A 27934-nucleotide genomic window follows, 5' to 3' on the forward strand; every position below is an offset into this window, starting at 1 on the left:
TTTTTTTTTTCCTGGAAGAAAAGCTTCCTGCTGATGAAAGAAAAGGAAAACCCATATTCAACCCACTCCAGAAGTGTTGTTAGGAGGTGAGCTGTTCTGGGTCGAGAAAGACAGCAAGATAGATTTTAGCATGCCGTCTTCTTTTTCCCAAGCAATAGCAGAGACAACTAGCTGGAAAGGACTTTGCACAGGGTAATTCCAGTAAGCGGCCAAGCTTTCAGGTCTCCTCTGAAATCCCAGGAATTTTTGAACCTGGGGGTTACTGGGAAAGCACATGATGTCACTGGATAAGGTTTGAGCAGACCCAGAACTGCCCTGGGAAGAATTTCCCAATGAACAGGGTATTGGGCAGAGACGCTTTTGAAGTTGCTGTTACATTGGTGTCGATTGCCTCATCCAAACCCAGCAGGTATTTGTCTTTATGCCTCTGGATCTTGGAGGCGACTTGTTTTACTTTGTACTGGGATTCTTGAGTCCTGGGCTGTGTCCCTAACCCAGATTCACTGTGCTTCTTAGGGAAATTTATTTAAGCTCCATGCAGGCCTTATTTGTACAGTAAGAATAATTCTGACTTACTTCACAAGCAGAGTGGGAGGATTGATTAACAATTGTGAGGCACTACAGAAGTGCTAAACATTATTAATAGCTCCCAAGTTTTCTTCTTTTGGAAACAGTGGCCATTTCTTGCCATAATGTTTTAAACAGTTGCTGCTCAAGGAGCTTAGATTGCAGATTCCTGGCCTGTGGTTTGTCCATAAATCACAGACCTGGAGCCTACCCAAGACACTCTCGATAGTCTCAGCAGGAAGTCTGGACGAGAGAAAACTCTGTTCTCAATCTGGCCCAGTGAACTACTTTATGGGCCGGTCCAGTTTCAAGGTCCCGAGCCAGACGTGAGAGGGATTCTGTCCAAGTTTAAAAGCACGAGGTCTCAGGAATGTCCTTTCAAATTGGATTTCGCTGCCTATAAATATTTTCCATCTTCTGCCCTGGAGGATATAGGTTTGACTCCACAGCTGATGAGCCTGGGCAGAGCAGGAGAGAAGGCCACACTGTTTATCACCGACAGTTTGTCAGCACACAAAGTTTAACTTGTAGAAAAAAAGAACCCAACCCATGCTCAAAGCTACTTCTGAACAAAAAAATCCCCCCAAAACAACAAGAAAAAGAGACAGGCAGCAGTTAATAAGGTCCAGTAAAAGAACCAGTAAAAATCAAACCTGACAGATCAATTTTCTGCACAAAGCATTGCTTACACCCAGGAAAACAAATAAACTCCATGAGATTATTCCAGGTTTCAGATCCCCAATTCCAACCCATGGGGAAATTTGGTAGAGCAAATGCCGGACACAACCAGCCCACGCTGGGCACTTCACAGCACCATTCCCACACGTTGCACACTCTTGGAACTCTTGGTTCACTTCAATATGCTAGAAAAATCAGGGGGTGCTACTCTCACTGCAGGAAGAGCACAAGCCAGATGGAAATGAGTTAGTGACAACAGTTCTGAGGATGAGTAATTTAGTATCTGAGTGGAGAGGATGGGAGCTGGAAGAGCACAACAGCAGCTTCACCACTACAAACAGCACTGAAGTTCTAATGCAAGATCCATACAGGCCTTCTCTGCTGGCACAGCATGTCTTGAGGTTGTACAGAAAGTGAAAAACCAGGTTCTAACTAACTTCCCATGTCTCCCTTTTACCATCATGCTTGAAACAACTCATCCTTTACACTGCTCATTTACTGAAGAGCATCTGTTGCATTCCATGTGGAGGCCCTTTCGGAGGCCAAGTATCTACAGACTACCTTTCAAGCAACTCGCCTGTATTCCCATCAGCGTTTCAGTCTGTGTTCATCAACATGATGCCACGCATACCCCTTTTCCGCTAGGATCTGTTCTGTCAGCCACGCATAAAATCTTCCCACACCAGCACGCTCTGCAGGTCTTTGCAAAATAAAAGGGAAAGCTGAGTCTGAGAGGTGAGGACCCAGAGAGGCTGCTGTTGCATGCCACGACGAAGCTTAGACAAAGCATCAGATAAAGCATGTGAGATCCAGGTCTAAGCACCTTCCTGATCCTGCTGCTACTGCTCCTTGCTGCATATGGGCCCTGAAGAACCAACCAGCATCTGAAGAGAGAAGTACCAACAAATCACCAGCTGGAAGACACAAAGACCAACAAAGAAAGGAGAAGAGAGAAGAGTGAAGGGGTCTGGAAAAGAAGGAGTTTATTTATCATAAATACAGATCAGCTAGACATGCAGTTTATCCCACAGAAGAGGCAAAAACCCTGGAGACTCTCCAGAAAGCCACACGCTGGAAAGCTGTTTCCCAGTTACTTCCCTTTCTTCACAGCAAGACCAGGATGAACTCAATTATCCAGCAGCTCGGTGATCTCTTCTGTCATGGGATTGTACTGACCTGTTCCACCAACAGTATCTGTGTCTGCTCGTGGCAGCAACCTCCATGCTGGCAAACTCCTCCTGCCTGGTCAGAGGTGGAAGTTTCTTAACAAATTAATTCTGACAGTGTTTGTTCCAGAGCACAGTGGTGCACAGGGATTCAGTGGATGGAGGGGTGTATTCATAGACCTAACTGGGAATCTTGCTGCCAGCATCTGTTTTGGGAAACACCATTTCTAGAAACAGTATGAAATGAGGCTCTTCGGGTTTGTGTCAGAAATTTGGGCATATTGTTTTAGCAGCAAGCTCTGGATTTGTTCCCCCTAAGAACATCGCACTTTGAACAGGCTGATGACATATGATCTAATAATTACAACTGGCTCCTCCCTGTGCAGCGAGGGTTGGAAGTCCCCTGCATTCTCCCTGGCCCGCTGCCATGTGAACCCCTCGCTGCATGGTGCCTGCAAGCAGATACTGTGATAGCTGACAGAGCGACTGCACTTGAGGAAAGAAATACCAGCATAGAGTTCATCCTTCAGTCTTCTGGGGCTCAGTTCTTCTCCAGGATTCTGGTGAGGAGCTCATTCAGCCGGCTCACCATTGGTCTGGGATCCTCATTCAGACCTGCTGCTATCATGGCATTCTCATATATCTGAAAAAGAGAAGAAAGCGTTAAATAAGCAGCAAGAGTGAGCTGGATGAGAGCTGGGGAGGAAGTGAATGTCACTCTCCAGGACAAGCTTGTCTTCTAGGCCACATTGCTATCTGCACACCAGGTAAATAAGACCCTGCTTTGGGACAACAATCTGGTAGGAAAACACATGGACCACAAGTACCAGAAATACCCAAAGAAAAACCACAGAAGGATGTGGTTCCTGCCTGCTACAAGGGCTTCGCCCCATTCCCTGCCACACATGGCCTGCAAGCTGGCGCTGGGGAGGATGGTGCCGCTTTTGGAGAAGGCCTGGCTCTTACCTGATCAAGCAACAGCTGGGCCAGATCAGGCTGACTGTCCTTCAGCTCGTTAAGCTTCTTAATCAGAGCATGCCTGTAAGAGTGAGAGACATCAACACTGAGACTTGGTATTTTTGGACACCATGAGAAAATTCTTTCCAGAATGAGCAGCTATGTCAAGGGGGGACAGAAAATGTTCTACACCTAAAGGCCAAAATAGCTCCAACTTCCTTTCTCGTGTTCTGGGGGCTTCTCTCTTCTCTCCCATCCCTATTAACCCTCATGGTCCTCAGAAGGCTGGACGCTCTGTGGATGGCTCGTGTCAACTGTGCCATGCAGCCTCACAGACCAAGGTACTGTGGCACACACTGCACTTAATGGGGAGGGCTCTGCTAATTGGGAGCCTCACGTTGCCTCTTCTCTGCTTCCACCCCAGCAAGACTGCAGTGCCCCAGGCTTAGCACTAGTATTGCTCCCCCTTACCCTGTGTTGATCTCCAGGGTGGGCTGCAGGAGCTGGGCACGCTCCTCTTGGGTCTTGGCCAGCTGCTGCATGCGAAGAAAGTGGCGGGCAGCCCCCATCTCGAGCACAGTGATCATGGCGGGGTGTGTGTCCAGCCGCGTAGTCACCTGTGGCAAAAACAGCCATCAGTGCCCAGATGGAAAATGCATGTGGATTAGAGGTAGGGGAGGTTCAAGGACTTGAGGTCTTCTCAGCACAGAACCACACCAAGCCCCAACATGATTCATCCCAACCCCACAGGAGCTGCCTAAACCAGCAGGAAAGCTGGGGGTCCGAGTGGCCCCACTGGTCCACAGGAAAGACAGTCACCAGCCTGTGCCTCTGGTAACCTGAGCACGAACTAGTAAAACGGGCTTCGCTCATTACACATTAAGATGTGGTTCTTCTGCTGCCATGCTGACCGTCCAAATGACAAATGCCAGCATTCATACCATTTACAGAAAGGAGGCACAGAGAAGAATGCTTTCTCTCAGGGTCCAAAGGAAAATCTGTGGCAGCAGATCCCCAGTCAGTCACCATCTTTTTCCCCTAGATTATTATCTCCATGGGTCTCCTGTACGCAGTTACCCAGACGCAGAACACCTACCTTAACACCAGTGACTCGAGAGCCTAAGGCATTTCTCATCCAGGCCATCAGATCCTCAGCTTCTTTCTCTGTCAGACGTTCTGCAGCTGTCAGGGGAAAGAGGGCACATCTGAGCCTGCATCTATAGTGTGCCAATGGACAGTGAGCTTTAGTCCTGAGCTCAGTCCATTTTATACTTCCATTTATCTGTTCTCTTGTGGAAATGGGAGAGCAGCACCGCTCAGCACACACCTATGTATGTGCCCTCATCCCAGACCGTGCCATACCCAGAGCGGGCAGGCACACGTCCTGCTAGAGCCTGGATGCTCTGTCAGGGCACCAGATGTATGCGTGTTGTTAAAACTCAAACCATGGAAACTCCACATAGGACATTCCATCTGTTTAAATTAGCAAATCGCTTAAACTTTGATCACATGGGATGAAAGGGATCTGTAAGAACTGCAAGTTGCCTCAGTACCCTCCTGGAGGAGGTGTACCCTCGCTGGCTGGTGCAGGACAGCTGGACTGCATGCAGCAGGAAGGGCCAGGGGAACCTCACGATACCTGGCTGGCTCTCCTCAAACTTCTCTTCCTTATAGTGATCAACAACAATATCTGTCTCCACAGAGATCAGCTTCTTCTTGTCAAACTCCCGAAGGTGCAAGAGCGTCAGCTCATCAAATTGCTCATAGCAGAACAGGACCTGTGCCAAAAAAGGGACAACACCACATTGTCTGGGATGTAACAGCACTTCCTCCTTCACAAGGCAACTCTGCACCAAAGAGCAAGAACATCACAAGGGAAACTAGCAGGTTCAGCCCCATCGTGACTATCGCTTAGGGCCTCCAATGAAAGCAAACCCTTGGAGGTCTTTGTTATCATGGGTGGCAGGTCTGCAGCTGAACAAGTCCTGCTGCCCCATGGAAAATGAGAACCAGCTCTGACTCCAGTCCTGAAAGGGCCACCTGCCTGCAGAGGACACCTGTAACACCATTACCAGCCCTGCACTGCAGCTCCTAGGCTCCTGCTCTGGGGTTCAGCAAAAGGTATTAAACAGGGTGTTCCTCTGGCCATGGCACACTGCTCACCCACCTCCATGTCCTTCTTCTTCATGGCCTCAAAGTACGGGGAGTGCTCGGCCAGATGCCGGTTTGGGGCACACAGGTAGTAGATGTTTCTGCTCCCTGCCTTCATGCGGGAGGCGTAGTCGGTCAGGCTGGTCAGCTGGCCTGCGGGCAGGGCAGACGATTCATAACGTAGCAACTTTGCTATGTCCTCCTGGAAGAAATATGCTCCTGTGAGCTGGTGGCAGGCAACTATAGCTCTACCTGACCACTCCCAGCCCCAAAACCTCCCTTTGTAGCACACAGGACTGTTTGCAGCCCTGCAAAAAGTCTCAGGGGATTCTGAGTCCTTCTTTTCCCGCTCCAGATATAAAGGAGGCAGAAAAGTGGCCTAGTCAGGATGTAGGTCATGCTCTCCTGGAAATGGGAATCCAGGCAGAGGACAACGGTAGGGGAATGCCCTACTTTATCGCCTGTTGTAGTTTATATTGCATCAGAGAGGGCTGACAACACGGTGTGGGTACAGAGACTCCACAGTGCCTAAAATTAAGGGGGAAGCAGCACCCAGTCAGAAAGAGTGAGAGTTAGGGCACTAGTGAACACAAGTAGGTCTTGTTAGAGCCAGGAACACAAGTTATGGGCATCTAAGATTCACAGAGAAGCAGCAGCCCCCCTCGTCCCAGGCCACCATAGCGGCAAACACTCTTTCCCATCAGCTGCAGTGCTTCAGGACTTTTGGTACCTTGACATCTTGCTCTGCAATCGTGACAATCCCCTCTCTCATGAATACCCCATAGTCCTCAAAGAATTTGGCATATTTCTCAGGGTCCTTCTTGCTCTGGTCAATGAAGAACTTGATCAACCTCTTCTGCAAAACATCTCGGAGCTTCCTGCAGCAGGAACAAGCCTTTTTAAAGATAGCTGCTAGACCAAGACAAGAGATTTTAGGTGAACATCCCTCTCCCTGTGCAGTGTTTTAGTGATGCATTTGTAAACATGACAATGAAGAAGCAGCTCTAGCTCCACTGTCTCCTTTCCATGTCTCTGTTCTTTGTATCTCAGTCCAGAGCAGCTCTTGAGCTGGAGAGACAGCTAGGGCTGCGATACAAACGTACTGCTGAAGCTCAAATCTTCAGTAACTCCAGTGACTCAGTGACGCTGCAGTACCTAACCAGCTGTGCACAGGGCATCTGTCTCACTCCCGCAGCTACCCTTAAACACAGGAAGGAAGCAGCTATAAAAGGGTTACAACTGTAGAAACCCTTTCTGAAGGCCTGAAAATCCACTGTGAGTGACAAGGTTAATTTGGTGACTACAGTGAGGCATTTTACCAGCTGTAGAATACAAAGTTAGCCATCAAACCTAACAAGATAACAGCGCCAATGCTAAGGAGTAAGAGCCTACTCTCAGCCTTCCCTCCAGTTCCAACAATGGCAGGTGTTTGAGAGGGGACTTGGAGGACAAAAAGTAAGGAAAAACCATAAGGAAAAACCAAAGCCAGGTCTAAGGGGTTCTCAGAGGACACTGGTCTCCTGGCAGCCAGCTTCACCAGGCCTTAGCACCCAACGGAAACCCTGCTGGCTGGCACTCAGGTTTTGACAAATGTGTGTGTGAGCACAGCAGAGCTTTGAAGGAACTGTGGAGACAACAGGGACAAGGTGCGGTTTGATGATCTACACATAAATAACGGTAACACCTAAGTTTGGCCCAGCTCCCTAGTACTGACAGCTGACTTAATGTTTGGTTTTGTTTTCCAAACCACTTGGTTGTGCAAACCAGGCACTTCAAATAGCAAATCCACTGTTACTGCTGTAGACCAGAGATACCGAAAAGCAGCCTAGGGCATAAGGGACACATGGCAGGCGACAGCAGGTTGTTTGACACAGGACACTGCTCCCACATCTCAAGATGTGAGTAGCATGGCTGAGAACTTAATTTGTAATTCTCAAGGATGGAAATGCTGCAGCTTACGAACCATGTCCCTCCAAGCCCTTCTAACTATCCCATAATGTCCCCTCCTCAACCAGCAAGACGCAAGAGCCTCAGCATTCCACAGGATCTACCTCTTGCTTACCTGATAAGGGCACTCTCCTGCAGCAGCTCCCTGCTGAGGTTCAGGGGTATATCCTCACTGTCCACAACACCTGGAACACAGAGCAACTCTTAAACAGTGAGGCAAACACGAGTGCCAGGATCGGGAAGGCAGCCCCTCGCCTCACCCCCTGGGGAAGCCGTAGTCCGCAGCCCTCTATTCCCGGTCCCAGCACACACCTCTAAGAAAACGCAGCCATTTAGGCAGGATGTCCGCAGCTTTGGTTTGGATGAGAATTTTGCGGCTGTAGAGGGCAACACTGGAGCCCAGTTCCCTGCTGATATCGAACATGGATGGTTTCTGCAGGAACAAGAGACAGAAGGGTAACACCAGCACTGTGCAGGGTGCCCTGCTGCACACTACGCTGCAGTATCTCTGCAGCCGCACCAGCTGATGAGGTCACACTGCGGTCTTCACTGTGGAACCCAACGAGAGCTGGAGTCTTGGCTGTCTTCCCTAGGGACCTACCTGAGCCATCTCCCTGCTCCTGTCATGGCTCCATACCCCCACCATTATCCTGTGGCACCCAGCCCACTGCAGAGATGTCACACTGGATATTCCTCTTTGCCATTCTGCAGCCTTGGCTGCCTCCTTTCCCTAAGGAGCTCTCCTACTCTCTCCTCTTCAGAGCAGCTGGGCAGATGTCCCACTGGTCCCTGGACAGAAGGGCACGTACTTGCTCAGGCACGTAGAAGATGCTGCGGATGTTGAGGGGAGCATCGGTCTTGTAGTGCAGGATGTAGCGGGGCTTGTCGTAAGCCTGCGCTATGAAGCGGTAGAACTCCTCATGCTGCCACTCGCCGATGTCCTTGGGGTCCAGCATCCAGAGTGCCTGCGGACAAGCAGGGAGTTGAGTTCCCATCAGCTCTCAAGACCTGCGGCGTCACCGCAGGCCTCTTCTTTCAGTTATACTTTCCCTCCAGGGCACTGGAGCAAGGAAACATGAGCTTTCAAACTCCTCTGTGCAGCCTGAGGGCAGTGGCATGTATTATGGTTCAGGCACATTATCACAGAGTAACAAATTACTGCCCTTCAGCTGATCCCAGGTCACCTCCCACAGAGGTGCTTTTGCCCTGCAACATATATAAGGCAGCTCTGTTTAGCCCAAAACAAAAAGGATTTGGCTAACATCCATTGCCTCACACCTGCTACTGGCTAAGAGCATTCTGGACGACTGGCAGTAGTGGTCAGCGCCTGACCAGTGAGAAAAAGAAAAGTGAAAGTTTAAGTGGGTCTGTTGTAACCAGCCTGCCTCCCTGATGAAGGTCACTATCCCACCCCAACGTCAGTCGAGTGCTTGTGAAGCAACTCCCGGATTGCCTGCTTTCTGCTGATTTGTTCTGGAGCAGTTTGGGAGATATTTTGTGAACCACTCATCCCCCCCTGCTGCAGGGTCAGAAAGTGCTTCAGCAGTGCTGTTTCACGCAGCAACACGCGAGTTAAGGTCATGAGCTCCACACCAGGTCCTTCCCTGTGGCCACGCTTTCCGCCTGCTGCTGCTCTAAACCCCCCAGCGCTTTCTGGAGCATTCAGCCCCTGCTCACACCACATTTAAGTTTTCAGGACCTCAGCATCTAGCAAAGACGGGGGAGGTTCTGCCCATTTAACAAGCATGGGGACTCAACCAAGAATCTCATGTTTCAGCTGGGTGAAGCCCACTACACTCACTGCCACTCTTTTCTACTTGACCCCTAATGAGTGACAGGAGCGATCACCGGGGGCAATACAAACATCCAAGCCCACCCTCCACCTACCATGCCAAGGGATTCAGGGCTCTGGCAGCCCTGCCATACTCCTTAAAGCTTCTTCTGCCTCAGAGCCTTGTTCCACAAGCAGCTTCATAACATTCCCAGCCCACGCAAGTGTCCTGCAGGGTTTGCAGGATCGCAGGTAGGATTATGGACTCAACTGGCTACTGACGTGCGTTACAGCAGCTGTCGTTAGGTGAAGTGCTGCTTTCCCAGAGGCTTACTTGTAGCTGCAGTTATCATGGTTAGACTGGAAAAGCCTCTGACACCCCTGTTGTCAGCTGCATGGCAAGCATTCAAGATCTTATCTAGGAAAATCCACACCAGGGATCTACCTATGGCTCTGTTTACAGTGAACTGATGTTGATGTGTGGAAAAACGCAAAAACAAGATCCTGGATAAAGAAAAGGCCTGAAATGGGAGCATAATGAGAATAAAGCTGTTCCTGTATCCCAAGGGAAAACACACTTTCTGATAAGAAGATAAAAGTACATGACTCTATTAAGGGCATTTCACCCCTCGCTCTAGTACTACTCTTCTCTAGGGAGTCTGTTCTATTGATTGTCAGGTAGAAAGAGCAAACAGCTGTCTAAATCTATTTCTGGCTCTGTAATTTAAGGGAAACAGCTAGAAACCCTGTGGAACAGAAACACTATTGTGCAGGAATCCAAATAAATATCAGTGACTAATCACACCAATTACAGAACCTTAGGTAAATTAACATGATAAAATATTAAAGTACAATCTTGGAAGTCTGTGAATTCAGTGCCACTTTCCAGGAAATGAAAAAAACCCCATACGCTCTCTCTACCAGCTCTCTTAGGTGAGGAAGCCTTAAACAACCAGAAAAAGAAATGCTGGAGGAAAATGATTCATGGGGTTTTGGTTTAAAACAATTTCACCTGGGTGATTCCTGCAATTGGGCCAAGAACTTCTGACTAAAATGGATCTGGCTGCAATATAATTTTAAGTGGTCAGAAAATGCCAGCATGAAGCAGTGCTCAGCGAGGAGCTGTGAAGAAAATCAGGCTGTGAGCTGAGCCACTAAGCAAACCAACCACTCGCTGGCACTGCCTACCCCATGCTGTAGGACAGAGAGAACTGCAGCAAGAGGTGTCAGCACACCAGTGATAAGAGCAATCCCTGTCATGTCACCTGGCTTAAACTATTAGAATAAGTATTATAAAGCATTGAAATAATAATATCCAGAAGATAACTATAAATAAAAATTGCTTTGCTAATCTGCAAGAATGATCTCCAACAAATGCAAACAAGCAGCTCCAGGCAGGAATTTCTGCTAGATCATCCCCTTTTGTTCTAATTAACTGATAGCTACAGGGTCTGTGATATCCTGGACAATCCCTTCCCGATTTCCAGGGACAGCAGCAGCTTTGTGCTGTTTCCTGTCTCCAGTGGAGGATTACAATGGTTCACCTCCACAAGCGACCTGCCTGTGGCCCTCCCGCTCACCTGTAATGTGTTAATTCTTCTCCCATTGAGGTACAGTGGGAAGCTGATGAAGTTGCTGTATTTTGTCACCACCTCTGGAATGGAAAGAAGACACAGAAGAGTCAGGATTGCGAGAACAACACAGTAAGAATTTCCTCAGAAACAGCAGATGAAAGGTGTTGCAGGAGAGGAAAACCGCTGTAAATTCACCTCCCACCTGAGGGGCAGCGGCAGACTTCCCACGGCCCCTCAGCAGGTAACAGCATTTCTCTCCTCCACTCACCCTTGACTCGGTCTTCATTTGCAAACTCCTTGCAGTCTTCTTTGAGATGTATAATAATCTTAGTCCCAGTTCTGACACCAGACGCTTCTGCAATCTCAAACATTCCTGAACTAGGATTAGAAAAAGACCCTGTGTCAGCTTGTGCCTCAGATACATCCATGACGGGACACAAAAATGCTTTATTAAACTAATATACAACACTTCAGCGCCAAGAGGAAAAGGCAAAAAGTCGGAAATGCCTGAATGCTCCCTGTGATTCTGAGAAGCCCCCCCAAAACTTGTGGCTGTCTTCCCTACGGAGACTCCAGGACAAGGACACACTGCTCTGCAAAGACAGCGGCAGCCTCAACAGAAACAACCTTCAAACTTCAAGTTGTGTGGGCCCAGCCTTCAATTCCTCTCCTACATTTCCTGCAGTGACTGCAACACCCAGCTCCTGCCATCTCCCTTGACAACTCTGACTTCTTTCTGGGCCCTTGTTCGTATCTCCACTGGAGTATGCAGTAATGGTTACGATGAAAAGCTGCTGTGCTGAAGACAGCCCATTCTGGATGACCTTTCCTACCCTACTGCTACGTGAACAGCTAAGTGGGGATCAGCCACTGGTGAGAGCACTGACCCAGGGGACAGACAGCAGCAGCGATGACGGACAAGCATTCAATGTGTATGGCAGTACAGATCGCAGCATACAGCAGCCTGCCCGCAGCCGAAGACAGTCTGACGTCTCAGTTACGAGATGGGTTTTTTTTTTCAAGAACTTAAATAAGTTAGTAAATGCTTTATTCCTCGGAGATTTTAAGGGGATGCAGAGTTTTTTACCCCTAGGAGCTCCAATTTCAACATGGTCCAGCAGTCCACAGCTTTGCCATCACAGATGTTTGCAACTTCAAGCTAAAAGCACACAGACCTGACCCACAGAAGACAAGTACCTAAAGAACCACAGCGCTGCACGAGCCCTGCCTACTATGGGTGCCCTTGAGCAAAAACCCAGGGAATGGCTAGACCAAAAACATTAAATTTGCCTCTCCAGACTGGGGCACTGCTAGGATGATTGCCTGCCAGCGGGGAAGGAACAGGAGAGGCAGGTACTCTCTTTGTCCACAACACGCCTGCTCTCACAAAGCAAGTTTGTCCCTGTGGTTTTCACCCTGGCACATTAGGCCACACTTTGCTGCCATGTATAATCTGAGCAGGATCTAAACCACTAAGCCTGGTCACAAAAGGACCACGCAAGCCCCGTCTCGCTTTGCACAGCTTTCAGTTCATGCCTGGTCTGGACACAGCCCGACCAGGTTTCCATCCCATTCTGCAGCCTTACCCATCTGAAGACCAGTGATAGCCTGGGCTCCCCGGCTCTGCAGACTGGGAGAACACCTCCACTTTATCAGCCACCATGAAGGCTGAGTAGAAACCCACTCCAAACTGGCCGATGATTTTACTACTGGCTTCAGCTTGGCTCTGCAGAGCATCTAGAAAAGCCTGGAGGAACAGAGGAGACATCAAATGGCACATGGTGACTTCAGGTACCACTGGGAAGCTGCAATCCATCCTCCAGCTGGGCTCCTCATGCACTGATCCAGCCCTATGCCAGGTCCAGCACCCTCATCTCCCACTTCTGCTGTGAGATTGGTGCCCAAGGAAAAGTGTTTCTCCCACAGGGACTGCACCTCTGGAAAAGGGGAGCGTTGCTTAGGACAACACTCACCACCACTAGCAGTAAAGGAAAACAAGTGAGGGCTCAGTTGATCAGGAGCATGAAACCTTAAAATGGTGATCCCAGAGATGAAAAAAGAAATCAGGTACGTATATATAACAACTTGCCAGCATGAGGACAGAGCTGCTGCCCTCCCGCACACAGGGTGAATGCCGGGTGAGCGTGTGCCCCTCCATAACAATGGCCTGGGGAGGAAGGCGTCTGCGTTTGGGAGCGGGGGCAGCCAGATGCAGCAGCATTTACACACAGGGCCCATTAGTGCTGCACAGGCATCCCACGGCACACAGCAGAGACCATGAAGAGCTAGAAGACTCCACAGGTAGGTTTCACCTTCCCAGAGGGGTGTAATTTCACAGCTGGGCTGGGGGCCAAGGGACAGAACAGAATGAGAAATTACCGGGAGAACACAAGTGGCTGTAATTGGAGAAGACTTTTGTAGGGGGGGTGAAGGGGTGCCTCATCCCGAGTTACCTTTGAGCCTGATCGAGCAATGGTACCGAGGTTAGAAACCAGCTCCTCCTGGGTCATCCCAATACCCGTGTCCTGAAAAGAAACAGCAATTGTAGCTGAAACATCAGTAATGAAGCACTGCTTTAACAACCAGCACCCGAGCAACTTCTTCCTCTGGCTCCCGCTCTCTCGCAGCCAGCTGGGCAGTAAATGCAACGGCAGACTTCCAGCTGCGCCTCCACCTGCACATGGTCAGGACAGTGGACTGCACACAGCTCCAAGGGGCGGCCACAGCTGCCTTGTGGTTACAAACTACCAGAAAGTTCACACTCAAGCCTTTTATTATTGAGAGAAAGCAAAATCGAGAGATAGCCTTGTTGTCCTAAAAATGCACAGGATGACAGTGCTGGAAAGAGATCTCAACCCAGTCACAGCTTCACTGTGCCAGCTGCCGTGCACATACAGGGACAGTTTCCATCCCTCAACAGGTCCAAAAGTTCAGGAGTTGAGAAGCCGCTTATTTCCAATTCGCAGATGGGGAACCGATGCCCTCACACCAGGAATCAGTGGTAAAGCAGTGAATCCCTTAACTCTCAGGTAACGCAGACCCTTGTCTACAAGCACCACATTCACTGATCTCCATCTACTGTCTTTTCCTTCCTCCTCTCCCCCTCACATTGTGCTCCACAAGGCTTGTGTTTGAAGCTGTCAGCGTCCAGGTCCCCGCAAGATGGATATTGCAGTGCCCAGATGGAAGTACAGCCACACCTCACGGTGCTCTGTCCAGGCTTTGAAGGTACATGGCTTGTTGTCTTCCCCAGTTTAATCCAGGTTTGCACTCCTGCATGCAGATAAACAAATCCCTGCTGCTAGCGCGCGCGCCTCTCAGGCAGCAGACCCTGCAGCAGCACCATCCAGAACAGTCAGCAAAACGAGCTAGAGCGGAACTGGCTGCTGCTAGATGGCTCGGAGCTGAGATGCCAGAGTGAATCCTGGCACAGCACACCTCTACCACCCACGTGGGGCATTTACTGGGCTGATTTATGAGCAAAGTTAACGTCAATACCTATTTTTTAATATGGTGTTTAACTCCACAGAAGGATCAACCTGTGGTCGACTTGTGAGGTTACTGAGTGAGGTGCCATGTGGGTAAGACATTTTCCTGCGTCCCCATAAGTCACAGCACAGCAACACTTTCCACTTGATTAAATACGGTAAGGCCAGTCAGTCATCTTGGCTAAGGAGAATGATGATGCCCAGTAAGATCTCAACAGTGGGAGATGAAAAGCCAGGAAAAACAAACAGGGTATGGCAAAATCTCAGGAATCTGACATGGTCCCTTCCCCCAGGGAAGAAAAAGCCAGAAAAAAAAGTTTTCAGCATCTGGTTCAGGTTTTGTTCATGCCAGACCCCAAACAGAACTCTTAACTCCTCTGATCCACTCCTATTTATAGCACAGCATGTCATTCCCAAATTCCAGCATGTTAAAAAAAATATATCCTTACCCCGTGAATTTATTTGGCTATTGAATTCCGAACTCGCTGCCAAACTTATTGCAAAATGCTTAATGACAATTCCTGGAGACTAGTTTGATGAGGGTGAATCGCAATGAACAAAGAGAGCACGGCTCAAAACGGTCTGCTTCCCCAACAGTGCCGAGCCGCTAACAGGGAAACCGGAAAGCGTCCTTTTTGGTGGCCAGCCGAAGATCCTGGCAAAGCAGACATTTCCTACTGCAGGAAAACACCTGGGCGGATTACGATGAAAACGCCATCAAGATTCAAACCGCTCTTGCAGCGTTCACGTTTCCTGCGGCTGGTTTTCGCTCTGCGCTTCTCAGCTCCCTTCACCAGATGGTGCTGCTCCGGGGAACGGGGAATAAAGCGGCGGCAAAGAGACGGGAGCTCGGCTTCTGCAGAGCAGGCCGCCTTCAGCGATGGGAAGCAAAGGAACCTGCCCATGAAGAGCCTGCCTTGGGCTGTACCGATGCAAGTGCCGGCAGCACTAGCTCCATGAAATCCAAGGAAGGAGCTGCAGGACTTCCACTGCCCTTCTCCATGCTGCACAAGCAGCTGCTTGGCCTCCAGGCATCTTCACCAGGAGCCACCGTGTCATCACACAACCCTCTGCAAACGCTTTCTACCCGCCATCGGCCAGTGTAAATGCAAGGCCTGCCGTTACTCCACCATCAACATTATAACTTTTCTTCCCCTGCACACAGTTTCAGACCCTCCCTTCAGTCTGCAAGAAAAGTTTTATCAGGCTGAAAACAGCCACAGCAGAGTTATTTGTAAAAGCACAAAGAAAACTGTACATAGGGCGTCACAAATTACAAGAGGTGAGGGGTATGTTCAGAGTTCAAAGTGCTACTCCACAGCTTGGAGAAACCAACCACTGTATACCATGAAACAGAGTTCAGTGCCCTGACACTTCATTAGCTGAAGGTTAATTACAGAAGCCCTTCTGTTACTCAGCAGAACAACAACCTACTCACCTGGTTGAATTGCCCTTCTGGGTCTTCTTAGGGTGCAGAGTAAACAGCCTCCCCCAAACCACCCCCTCTCCAGCCCTGTCCCTCCGCAGGACAACACAGCAGGCTACAGACCTTCACCCCACCTTCTGAGGGACTGTGAAGAGCTCTACGCCCACACTTACTGAACCCCACTTCTAAAGTAAGAAGACAAAGCAGCCGAACATTGCTTTTAGCACCTTTTTGTGTGTGGAGACCTCCCAGATACAAAGCCTGCTGTTGAACCACACGGGACCTTTGTGCTTTCTCTGCACTTTGTTCTGACCTTTGTGGCGTGGGTGCTGGACGTTTGCAGAGACCGTTCTGTGTAACGACAGCTGGATCACTGCCTGGCACGCAGTACCTCAGGGCTCCCACCGTGAAATCATCTGGTTTTGCTCTGCAGTCCTGAGGACCACTGTCTTCTTTGACAGAGAGGTAAATGAACACCTTTGGTCCCGCTATCTGCCTCATCAAACCAATCAGTCCACAGCTCTTGTATTCACATCATACTTTTTGGTAAAGCAGAAACAAACCGCACGTAATTACAGCAACAAATCTAGTTTACATCAACAAATTGCTTAGTTTAGCTGGTAAACAAGAACTGAGGTAATGTAACATCTCTGCTCATTACCTGAGTCCAATTTAAGGTATTGCAGAGCCTCGTTACACCAAACAATCCATTAACTAACCATTAACTGCTGCCTTTGCCACGGCTGCATCTGAAAGAATGCTTGCAGTTAGGGGGACATATCTGAGCGGTGCCTTTCGTTTTGCTTTGCTGCAAAACGAACACTTGAAACACTTACTTCAGTGCAAAATCTCAACGGGGCATCAGAAGAACACTGACTACATTATAAAATAGGGACATGCTGCTTCCACCAACTGATAAGGTATTAAAATCCCAAAATGTCGGATTAGCGAGTGTCCCCCCTGTTATTTTAATACTTTGCTTGAAGAGACTTAAAATTCCCAAGACCAGGACAGCAGCCACACTGGAGCAGCGTTCTGGTTTAGAACCAACACGGCATCTGCAGCAGCCAGGAATGGAAGAAAAGGCACAATAAAACTGATGTGTACAGGGTATGGAGGCTGTCCAAAGCAGAGAGCCTGAGGTTCCCTTTCCTTTCCAACACCCTGTGGTAACGTTATTTTCAACGATGCCAAGCATTGCTACAGGCTCAGCCTCTACCCATCCAGGTCTAAATGCCCACTGTTCAGAAAAGTACTTCCTTTTATCCACTTTGAATTTCCCATTTCTAAATGTGTCATGCTCTTATTCTGGCATGAAGAGGAAGAAAAGATTCTGCACTTCCTTCCCTAGGCTGCAGGTTATTTGAAATGTGTTTGTATTTCTGGTTCCCTCACTTATTTGTTAAAGATGATGCAACAACTGGAAGCTCTAACCCACCCCTGCCACCAACAGCACATTTCTGTAAGCTGAATTCAACCGGCGGGTTGTCCAAGTGCAGCCAGCTTTCCCCCTCCATCTCTACCTGCATTATTGTCCACCTCCTGCTCCCCTGCTTCCTCAAGCCCAGGTGGCGGACGGGTGCTGCAGTGCCGCACGCAGCTAAGGACGTCACCCCGTCTCTGCTGCAGCCTGCTGGCACTGCACGGCTGCCAGGACAGGACCCAGCACCGAGGGGGACCAGCTACCCACCTGCACCAAGCTTTGTTGGACACGCGGGTGCACCTGCACTGAACTGCTACAGCCCAACCATCTCCGCTCCTTACGAGAGCCTCCGGACAGCCCAGTCCTCATTGCAGACTGTGTAACTCGGAAGCCAGGAGAGATCTGCTGAGCGACACAGGGAGCTGTTGCAGGGAGGAGTGGTGTTTGCAGTCATTTTAACTCCTCCCAAACACAGCAAACTTGTTATTTTGTGGCTTCACAGGCACTGATTTTGGATGACTGCAACAGTGAGAAGAAAGCACAGCGAAGAGAACCGAGCAGCCCAAGCTCTGGCAGCAATTATGCTGCTTACCCCTGTTAAAACAGCAGCCGCACTCCCTCAGCCAGCGGCAGCAGCTATTAGCTCTGTAAACATTTCAAACCATTTCCTCTAAACGGCTAGCACTGTCCTAGCCCTAAATTAAGTATCAGCCAGAAGAACAGCTCCAGCCCCCGAGCTTCCACAGACGCAGGGTTACCACCAGACACAGCGGTCCGGCAGCAACACCGACTGCACCACAGCCAAGTGCCTGTCACCAGCTGGCGTGGGGAACCTGGGGCAGGTGTTGAAGGACAGCTTTGCGGTCACAGGGCTTTGGGGTCTGTAAGGCGTTCTCTGTTCCCACCTCAAAGGGTCCACAAACACATCTGCAAAGCCTCAGCATGCAGAACTGCAGAGCTCTGCAGATCTGTCCTCATTGAAAACACACCCCTAACATTTTCAAGTGGATTTTCTTCAGAGATCTGACCTTGCAGGCTGTGGCTGCTACCAGATGGAGCTGTCCTAGAAAAAGAATGAGGCGGTTTTCAAAGGGGTGGAGGAAACCGTGGAATTTGCTAAAACAACGGGACTTGGTGAAGGAACTGAGGTGGTGTAATCCAGTGGAACAGACAGTGAACATTTCCTTCTTAGCAGATACAACACTTGGCAATGCTTAGGTAGGATATCCCTGAATGAGGACATCATATTAAGATTCTGAGTGTTGTTATGCCCGTGACCGAAATTCAGTCCTGGCAGAGAAGTAAGCAGAACTGCAGTGACTTAACGGAGATGAACGTAGTCCTTTGCTGGATAATCTCTGCAGGAACATGCCTGTAACAGACGCCATCACATGCTACAGACCTGCCTTTTCTCAACTGGTGAGACACAATGAGATGCTACAGGGCTTGGAAGGGGAGGGATCCAGCGGATCCAGGGGCTAAGAGCAGCCAGAAGATCTGCGCAAAAGGACCGAGGGGTCAGAGTGAGACAACGGGACCTTTCCAGAAAAAAAACAGGGTAATCATTGCTACAGATCACACATGAGAGACCTTCCTGTTTTAGTGGGTCCTAGCGAGCACAGAAAACAAAACAGCGACTAAGGTGAAGCTCCATCTCTGCTTCAATCCTTGCAGGTTTTTTTGTGTTCTTGAAAGGCAGGCAAATGTTCTGAATGAGGCTCGTTCAAAGTAATCATATGCAGTATGTTTCTTCAAGAGGTTATAAATAAACCCTTCACTGGAAGTAAGGAGCTTTAGGCACTACTGAGAAGGCAAACCTATTAAAAGAGATTGGAGTAGCGCTGTTCTCTCTCCCTTCGCAGAGCGCAGTATTGCTGCAGTTAAAAGCCTCCTAGTTAAGACTCATTTAGTCGCATTAGAGACGCACAGGCAGCCAGGTAGGGGGTTATAAAAAGACAAATCCCTAACGCATCTAATTGGGTATGACGTCAAACGCGCCCTATCTGCAAGGTGGGCAAACAGGTCTCTTAACCAAAGTGCCAAAGAATGGGGCAGCTTCCACAGTTACAGAGCATGAGTTGTAAGAATGTCTCAATGGGTGCAGAAGCTACGTTGTCCACTCAAAAGGGAAAGACGACACCAAGGCAGGAATGACACCCTGCTCGGGGCTAAACGAGAGCTCATTAAAGAGTCGGTGTTACACAGCAGTCAGGAAAATGCAGTAGTCAGGTGCGATAGGAATAGCAAAGCCTCTGCATTACGGTTTGAGAATCTTTGGGTTGATGATTGTGTTGCCCGCTGACGATCACTAACTTCCCCATGGCAACCGCAGCTGCTTGTTCTGCAGAGAAACAGAAGTATAAAATAACTGAGCAGCCTCCAATAGCGAGTGCTTTTGTCCCACGTGAAAAATATCAGATCGTGTGCTTTGTCTGTGCCACATCTCCCCTGGACCTGCTATGGTCAGCCTTCACTCACACACTGCTGCCTGCCTCGTTCTCTGCTCTCCTCAGAACAGCCCACAGGTACACAAGGAAAGTTACCAGTTTGCCTTCTTTGCATTAAGAAATCTGTCAAGAAAACACCAAAACTGAGCCTCAGCCTTCCACCCTGGACAACAGCCACTAACAAGGGCATCAAAGTAGAGAGAGAAGGACCAGCTCCACTGTCCCTCACTGCACTGAGTCCCACAGGTGAGCATGTGCTTACGCTGATCACCCCCCTCCTGCTAAGTATTTTCGCACCAGTAGGGAACAATCCAAACCAGGGCTGCAGAAAGGAGGACAGACAAGTGCTCTGGTACTGCCGCAATCTACAGTCCCACCTGTACGTCAGGGCAGAGCCTCAGCATCAGCTGGACTTGGCCTGTCCTGGAGCAGGAGGATACAGAGACACAACGGAAGGTTCTTCTCACCACCCCAGCATCTCTCAGCAACTGAGGTGAGAGGGAATGTCTGCGAGCTACCATGTAACAGCTCTGACTTAAGGAGGTGACAGGATTCCTTCCCAAAGGTCAGGATGAAACCAGACTCAACTTTTCCACTAGCAAGAAAGGCACACAACCTGAGAAGTGCACCAGATAAGGTACTGGGAGAAAAGCTACTGGTAGCTCCTAATGGGGAAGGAAGAAGCAGCTAATTTTACTGTGGCGGCAAGTGGAGAGCAGATAAATCAGTGGTTTCTCATCAAATCCTGAGGTTAAAGCCTCATGAACCAGAGTTCAGCTGAAGACAAGACACTTCCTCAGTCAGGCTAGGGAATCCATGGGACTGTGCTGCCACTCAGCTTCCACTGATCCTTCATGGGACAAAGACCAGCGATGAGAGCAGCAGGGAGTAATGCTCTCCTGTTACCAAAGGGAGGTACCTGGATCGTGATGGTTCCCTTTCCGCTGTCAGTCTGCAGGTGGATCTCCATCTCAGGCAAGGCCTTCCCTTCTGCCATCAGCCGATGACGCAGTTTCTCCAGCGCATCGCTGCCATTGGAGATCAGCTCCCGGATAAATACCTGGGGATGAGACACAACCTGACACTGCAGCCTGGCCTCATCCACTGCGCAGGACTCCCAGAGACCCGGGAGCTCATTGCCTACTCACAAACTAATTCCCAGCTCGCTAGAAAAAGAAGAGCATTTCCCATTATTTGCCACGAGAAGAGTTTGTCTGAACTCAGTATTAAAGTGCAGAGGCTCTGAGGCTCTCAGTCACCTGGCCATGTTTACAAACTGTTTTGAAAACATACATTCAAGGTGTCTTAAGAAAACGTCATTCAAGAAAGCATGCCGTGTGAAGAGCACGGGACTTGCTGGGAAACTGAGTAGGTGTTCTCCCAGCAAAACTGTTTTGGTTGTACCCCTTGACAAAGACAGGGCTTTGCTAACAGAAAATGTACCAGCAAGTAGTGGGTTGCTTTACCTCCTTCTCTGAGTACAAGGAACGGGCAACAATGTCCAGCAGTTTCTTTGTTTCAGCCTGAAACTCATGTTTAGAAGCTGTACCTAGAATAAAATCACAAACGCACATTTAAGGCATTTCACCAGGGAAGGAAGGCAAAATTGCCATCGTACCATGTGCTTCAGCTTCCTGGGAGTGACAGCCTGAAGCAGAATGGGTCACAGGCAGCTGTGGCCTCCATCAAAATGACAACAAAGGTGGTGTTCACACACCCCTATGAGGCAGCACACTTTGCCAAGCAGACACTTGGCCTCTGCACCTCAAGTCCGGGCACGCAAACCTCAAGGCAGTCAAAGCCTGCAGCAATGGCACATTGGTCACCATGTCTGGGCTGCAGAGCAATCAGTGAGAAGTGAAAGGTGGTTCCCCTGCTCCTAACGCGTGGCTCCCTGCAACCCCGAACTGCTCTCCCAAGTGCCTCCCATGGTTTATAGCCTGCCTTCCAGACTCTTCCTTGACTTGATTTTCAATGGAACCATCTGCGCACGCCCTGCTCCAAGAGCTTCTACAGCCAGGTAGTGTTTCTCACGCCCAAACAATACTCAAAGCCATAAGCAGAAACAAGATTCTCAAATGTCTCTGTGGAGCAGGCAAGGGAGTGCATACGTGCAGACACCTACGCAGGTAGGAAGCTGTGCCCAGAAAGAGAATTTTCCTCAGGAAGAATAACACTACAACACACCTCAGCTGAAAGACCATCCTTGGCCTTTTAAAAATGGCATTTCTCCTGATACAGGCATTAGAAAACGCTGAAGCAACATAGGGGAAGCCATGGGTCACACATCACCTCTGCCATGCCTTGCTGGCGAGGACCTACCGTCCCCAGTGACGGGGTGAAGCTGGGGTGTGGACAGCAGCAGGAGCAGTGCATCAGCCTCACTGGGGGCTTCGCAGCCTGGCAGAGTCAAAAGTACCTACCAGAACAACCACGGGAGCACCAAGCGAAGATGCTATTTCTGTGCTTGAATAACTCATGTGACTTCGCTTTAAAGCACCTCTCCCTGGAGATGTGCAAAGCAATTCATTCTAACTAAAAGGTTGACACGAGGATTCTCATTAGACCTCTATGATCCACAGCAACGACCTGAACAGGCACGGCTCACTTCTGGGACAAAAAGTCTCTTTCTAGGCAAATTCTAATGCCTGCAGAGTCTCTACAAGGATGCATGACCATGAATTGCCTGGCTAAATCCGCAGATGCAACTTCTTCCCGCAGCCTTGGGGGCCTCATTTCTCAGTAAAGGCCATCCTGATTTACACGTTCCAGTTCTGGGGAGGTGACGGTGCAATGCAGATTCAAACTGCAGTTTCCTGTCTAGGATGCAACGACCGATACCTGCACCTCCTCCAGAGGCAGAAACACTACCGCAGAGGGCTCACTCATAGTCGTGGTACAGCTGCCCCCAGACCTTGTTCCAGGTCTGCCTGCAGCCCAAGAGTGCTCCCACAGGACCCCTATGTCCTTGCCCACCTTTCACGTTCTCCGTGTTGCTGATGATGGTGTGCAGTGGCTCCTCTTCCTTGTTCTCCGCTGTCTGCGTGCTGTACGTTCGGAGAGCAGAAATGCTGGTGGCAGGAATGTTGTATCGGAAGCTCCAATGACGGAGTACTTGTCTTTGGAGACATGCTGCTCCTTTTGCTAGAAGACACAATTGAAGATATTTCAGTATAAATCACAAGTACCAGCAGCACCAGGAGCACTCTTTAAAGGTCCCACTTAAGCAATCCCATGGGGAGTTACACTGTCCGAGCAAGACTGAGGCTCCCTCACAATCTAACACGCACCATTTCCCTCTGGCACTGCCTCCTCTGCTTAAGAAGGGCCAAGTTGCTACTTTACACTGTCTCTTCTGAATTAAAATTCTAGCCAAAAGATGACACGCAGCTTTCACAACGAATTAACTGGTGAGGAAGAGGGAGGCTGCAGCTTTCATTGCTGTTACCTGGCCAAGCTGAAGACAACAGGGAACACTTCAACTCCCACATTACTGCCAGGGAAAATGTAAAACCCTGGTGCAAGCAAGGCAGCCTGCACCTCCGAGAGATGCCTCTGCTGCACACACAGCTTCTCTGGATGCTGTACTAACACTTACCATCAGGCAGGCTCCTAGGCACCAAAATCTATGTCCTCCTGCGCACTTTCATCCCGCCGACAGTAACCAGCTCCTTTACAACAAGCTCACTCCCATATCTAAGAACACCACCAGCCCAGTTGGCCCCTGTCAGCCAGCTGAGCAGTTACTTTATGGCAATAGATATTTGGCCCTTCAGTGTCCAAGCAGAGTTAACAGAGCACAGGGATTACATCCTCCAACAAGCCAGCTCGGGTGCAAGGCATACATGCAGCAACAAAGCAATCAGAGGGCAAAATTGAGAGACAAGTCAGGAAACAACAGGAGCCCCATTAAGGACTGGGATTCCCAGTTCTCCTCCTTTCCTTGTGCCCAGGTGAACCAAACAGTTTTCTCGGTGCCGGTGGAAGAAACAAAGCCAAACATGGCCACAAAACCACTATTTACGGCACTACGGAGCCCTGTCCAAAGCCAGTTACTCAGTGTGATTTCTGAATTGCAGCGAGAGTGGTTTGTGCCAAAGTACGAGCCCGGAGGGTACGGATCGGAACGTGCAGCTGCGCTGGGGGCAGGCAGCGACTCAGCCCCAACCCTACAATGAACATAAAGGGACGAGGCTGTTTGGGGAGGCAGAGGAGCAACCAGGATGGCCTGGGCAGCGTGGGGAGAATCTGGAGAGCCAGGAAAAGTGGCTGGAAGCAGTGACAGGCCTGGGCTTTCATCACAACTCACTCTGTCCTTGCCGTCTGCTTCACCAAGCAAGGAAAGGAGGCAAACCCTGCACCCCAGGCCTGCAAGAGGCACATTTTCAAGGTGTCCTTTCTTGAGATGAATGGCTACAAAAACACCCGAAGACCTGAGAACCATCAGTATGGTGAAAGTCCCAAAGCGCACCTCTGACCTCCCTGGAAACAGCTTCTTTGGCCATCCACAGCCCTCCCTGACAGCTGACAAGCTGGGAGAGCTCAGCTCCCTCCTGAACCTTCCTCCACCTTGTCACAGCCCTTGAGCGAACTCAGCATCCCAACCCTTCCACCGACATCCCCCGTCATCCTCTACCTCAACTTGGGAGGACTCAGGCTCCCTTCACCAGTGCTCTGCAGACCTCCTGCCCCCCTGAGCAGCTACTACAGCCAGTATGGCCACGGAGAACAGGTCTTGCTGCTCCAGACCATCAGGCTGGGCTCTTGCTCACTCCAGATCAGATGAACACAAACCCCTGAGCTTTAACAGTGCTTCTGGCTCCTGCACCTCGTCCCCAAGGGCTGATCGAGGAGGATGTCGGTCCTCGTTCTTCCTCCTCCTCACAGAAAGCTTTGAATCAAGATCCACTTCTCCAGCCAGAAGCTTGAATTACTCCCCAGTCATTCTGCCCTTAAAGAGAAGAGCCCACAAATAGTTCTTAATGCATCTGAACACCTCCTACACACATAACTGTTCGCTCTCTGCGTCACAAACAGTTCTGCCGCATTATCACAGGACACAATCTTTATCTTTCATTTGTCCGCCTTTGTTGGGCTCATCTGAGAAAGCAAGAAGGAAAACAGCAGAGAACTCGCCATGTGGCTGCGCAGCCCATCGAGCTTCAGAGAGGCCTGAGTCAGCCCAGGCTTTACCCATTTTATTTCTGTATTTACACAGGTTTTATATATTTTATGCTCATTTTATGCTAGGTGGTGTAGGATACTCTGAAAAATCTGCACTTGTACATACACACACACACATTTCCCAAACAGCAGAAATAAAGGAGGGAATTTTGCTCCCTCCCTGACTCCAGGATCCATAAGAGAAGCAGATCAGCAGCAGCTCCACGATAACCTTAAGGCCACTTCTATCAGCAGATCTCCAGGCAGCAAGGCCCCAGAGCCAACAAACAGGCCAGCTCCCCAGCCCATAAACGCTAGCTGACTCTAGAAACTACAGCTATTTATAATTTTTGATGTATTCGACATTTTTTGCCTCCCTATCTCTAAAGCACAATAATAAATCACCAGCCATCAATTCAGAAAGTTATTTTTGGATTTGTGTAATGTTTGGTCTTATCATCCTTAATTAACAGCCCCATCCTGTGCCAGGTAGAGACAAGGCTCGTTAAATGCAAGCTGCAGTATCTTCAGACCACTTGCCTCTTGCAGAGCCCTTGCGTGGCCAGCTGGGGAAAGGCTCTCGGCAATTCTGGATATAAACCCACAATTATTGGCACACAAAAGCTCTTGAGAAAGTATCTGCTGAGTTAACAGGTTAAGTGACACTCAGAATGATTCCAAGAAACAAATTCCTAAGACCAAGAGACAAAGAAGGAATGGCCTCAGTTGAGCGCTGTGATGTGCTGGGGCAAATCAGGTCTTTTGATATCGAGTTCATCAAATGCTGAGCTTTATCACAGTCCGCATACCTTCCTATTTGCATCACTGCCCCGCCTGCACCGTAAAGGACGGTGGATACCCACATTACTCTCCAGCTTCCAGTTCTCCGTGAATCCTAAGTGATCCAGTGTGTGTGACCACAGAGCGGCCCTGCACACGGGGAACACGCCACAGAAAAGAGAAGGACCCTTGGTCTCAGGGTTTCCTTTCCATCCAGGCACTGGGATGCCTCAGGGATGCCTGAACCCAACCAACCCCCCCAGGAAACACCCAGCCTCTTCTGGGAAAAGGACCGCAGTGAGCCAAGCCCAACGTCAGTTCGAAATTTAGGGTGGGAAATCGAGCACAAAGCAGTGCGTGGCTCAAAACAAAAGAGGAGAATTTAGGTCAGCAGAAATTACCATAATAGCTTGATTGCTGTGCAGTTGCAAGCCTGAGGATGCTCTTGAAAAGAAGAGCACGAGCAATAAGAAGCTTCCAGCTCAGATCTCGCTAGAAGAAAAGGGCTTTTCAGCTGGGCACCAGATCCTGTGTGAATCTAGGGAGAGGAGAGTCCCTGACTGACCCACTCGCACCAACGCATCTCCCAAAAAACTCTGCACCAGCTTCAGCCTTCAGCATTACGAGAGCCAAGAGAAAATGCTGCCAACTTTGTGTGGCCGAAGGGAAGAGACGACTATCCCTGCGACCAGGGATCTCCGCCTGCATCCAAGTGCAAGGACACCACCTCCGGCTCCTCCCTCTTCACTTCTACCCCACACAGCTTCTGCTCACTTTTTTTTTTTTTCCCCTGAAGGACCTGAATGACAGCTTAAGGAATAAAACTCAGGCTCTGCTGGAGTAAATCTAACCTAACGGAGGCAGACGGCTTATCTCTCAGACACGGATACTAACAAGCCACCGGGGATTTCCGTGCTGGAAGAACTGAACTGCCCGGACACATCGAAGTGGCACTCGATGGCATAATAAATCTAACAATCTGGCCCTGAAAGCGACCCTATTTGTCACACGATTTCCTCTGTCACATTTTCTCTTCGTAACCCACAGGGAAACCACAGACCGCACCGACAACCTACAAATCTGTCGATTAGGAGCCAGACGGCAGATAAGGAAACACTGAACACAGCACGGGCCGCTCACAGAAGACACGCAGGAAGCGTCTCACCACGCCTCCGTTAACGACAGCTCGCGTGCACGTTCTCCAGATCCGTGGCCTCGGTAAGACAGAACATCCTGTAACAGAGACCTCAGAGTGTGGACTTTCTCAGCCCAGCCTTGCCAGGTCCCTCAGGTGAAATCTTGATCTCCCCCCTAGGAGACACAAACCCTTCGGGCTCGTCTGTCCGGTGATCCGGAGCTGAACCAGCCAGGGAAGGGAGAGGCCCCCGCCTCCTGCTGCCTTCCCAGTCCCCAGCTGACCTGGACACGCTACAGAATCTATATGAGCAAAGAGATGAACCTGTATGTGCTATATCTACTGTATGAGCCAGGAGACGAACCTGGCCACGTGACATACCCTATCTGAGCCAAGAGATGAACCTGGACATGCTATGTACTCTAGACAATCCGGTAGATGACATTCTATATACCCTATATGAGCCAACTGATGAGCCTGGACATACTATATGTGAGCCAACAGATGAACCTGGACATACTATGTATTTTATATGAGCCAACGGATGAACCTGGACATGCTATAGCCTCTATACGAGCCAAGAGTCGTACCTGGACATTCTATATGAGCCAAGAGAGGTACCTGGACTCTAGATTCTCTTTGAGCCAGGAAACGGACCCGAGCACGCTGTACACGCTTTACGAGCCAGCACATGACCCTGAGCACGCGATATACCCTACAGAAGCCTATAGGAACGCGCCTCCCAACAGGAGGGCAGGCCCTGAGCGCTGCGGTTGCCCGGAGGAGCCGGAGCTGTGGCCAGCAGCCCCCCGGGCGGGCGGGCCGGCCCCGCGGCAGCCCCCGGAGGGCCGAGCCCGCCGGGAGGAGGTGGCGCTGCTTGTGCACACACCGGCCGGGGGGGTCCCGGCGGCCGCGATACCCAGGAGCGGCCGCGGGGAGGCGAGGCAGCGCGGCGCCGGTGGTGCCGCAGGCCAGGGCCGCCCCCTCAGCCCGCCCGCCCCGGGCCCACCCCCCGGGCTCCCCTGGGCGGGCTCCCGGCCGCCCGGTAGCGGCGGGGCGGCGGCGCGGCGGGGTCTGCCCGGCTCACCTGCGGGGACCGCCCGCCCGCCCGCGGCCCCGGGGCGCAGCAGAGCCGCCAGGCACCGCCCCCGCCGCGCCGCCGCCGCCGCCATGCCGCGTGCGCCCGCTCAGCCCGCGCCGCTGGTTCCGCCGGCGCACGCCGATGGCGTCACGGGGCGGGGCGCGCGGGCCTACCCGGCGT

At 50.3% G+C, this 27934-nt stretch overlaps 1 protein-coding gene across 5 annotated transcripts; it reads right to left on the bottom strand.

Annotated features, from left to right (window-relative positions):
- Positions 1–10: 10 nt before the first annotated feature.
- TRAP1 (TNF receptor associated protein 1) lies at positions 11–27901 on the bottom strand. Of its 5 annotated transcripts, none has more exons than XM_074597498.1 (19): positions 27761–27901; positions 22572–22739; positions 21062–21144; positions 20515–20655; positions 13265–13336; positions 12398–12558; positions 11080–11189; positions 10818–10891; positions 8276–8431; positions 7779–7899; positions 7582–7651; positions 6250–6397; positions 5536–5721; positions 5008–5146; positions 4465–4550; positions 3840–3985; positions 3378–3450; positions 2920–3054; positions 11–2129 (listed from the first exon to the last, which is right to left on the bottom strand). In XM_074597498.1, the coding sequence occupies exons 1-18, from the start codon at positions 27843–27845 to the stop codon at positions 2953–2955; spliced, it is 2121 nt and encodes a 706-aa protein (XP_074453599.1). In that variant the 5' UTR covers positions 27846–27901; the 3' UTR covers positions 11–2129; positions 2920–2952. The 5 variants fall into 5 exon arrangements, with proteins under 5 accessions (XP_074453599.1, XP_074453600.1, XP_074453598.1 ...); XM_074597499.1 differs by having other exon boundaries at positions 11–2159; XM_074597497.1 differs by lacking the exon at positions 11–2129 and adding an exon at positions 2204–2487.
- Positions 27902–27934: the final 33 nt, after the last annotated feature.

The sequence above is a fragment of the Larus michahellis genome, chromosome 8 (assembly GCF_964199755.1).
Source record: "Larus michahellis chromosome 8, bLarMic1.1, whole genome shotgun sequence".
Lineage (NCBI taxonomy): Eukaryota > Metazoa > Chordata > Aves > Charadriiformes > Laridae > Larus > Larus michahellis.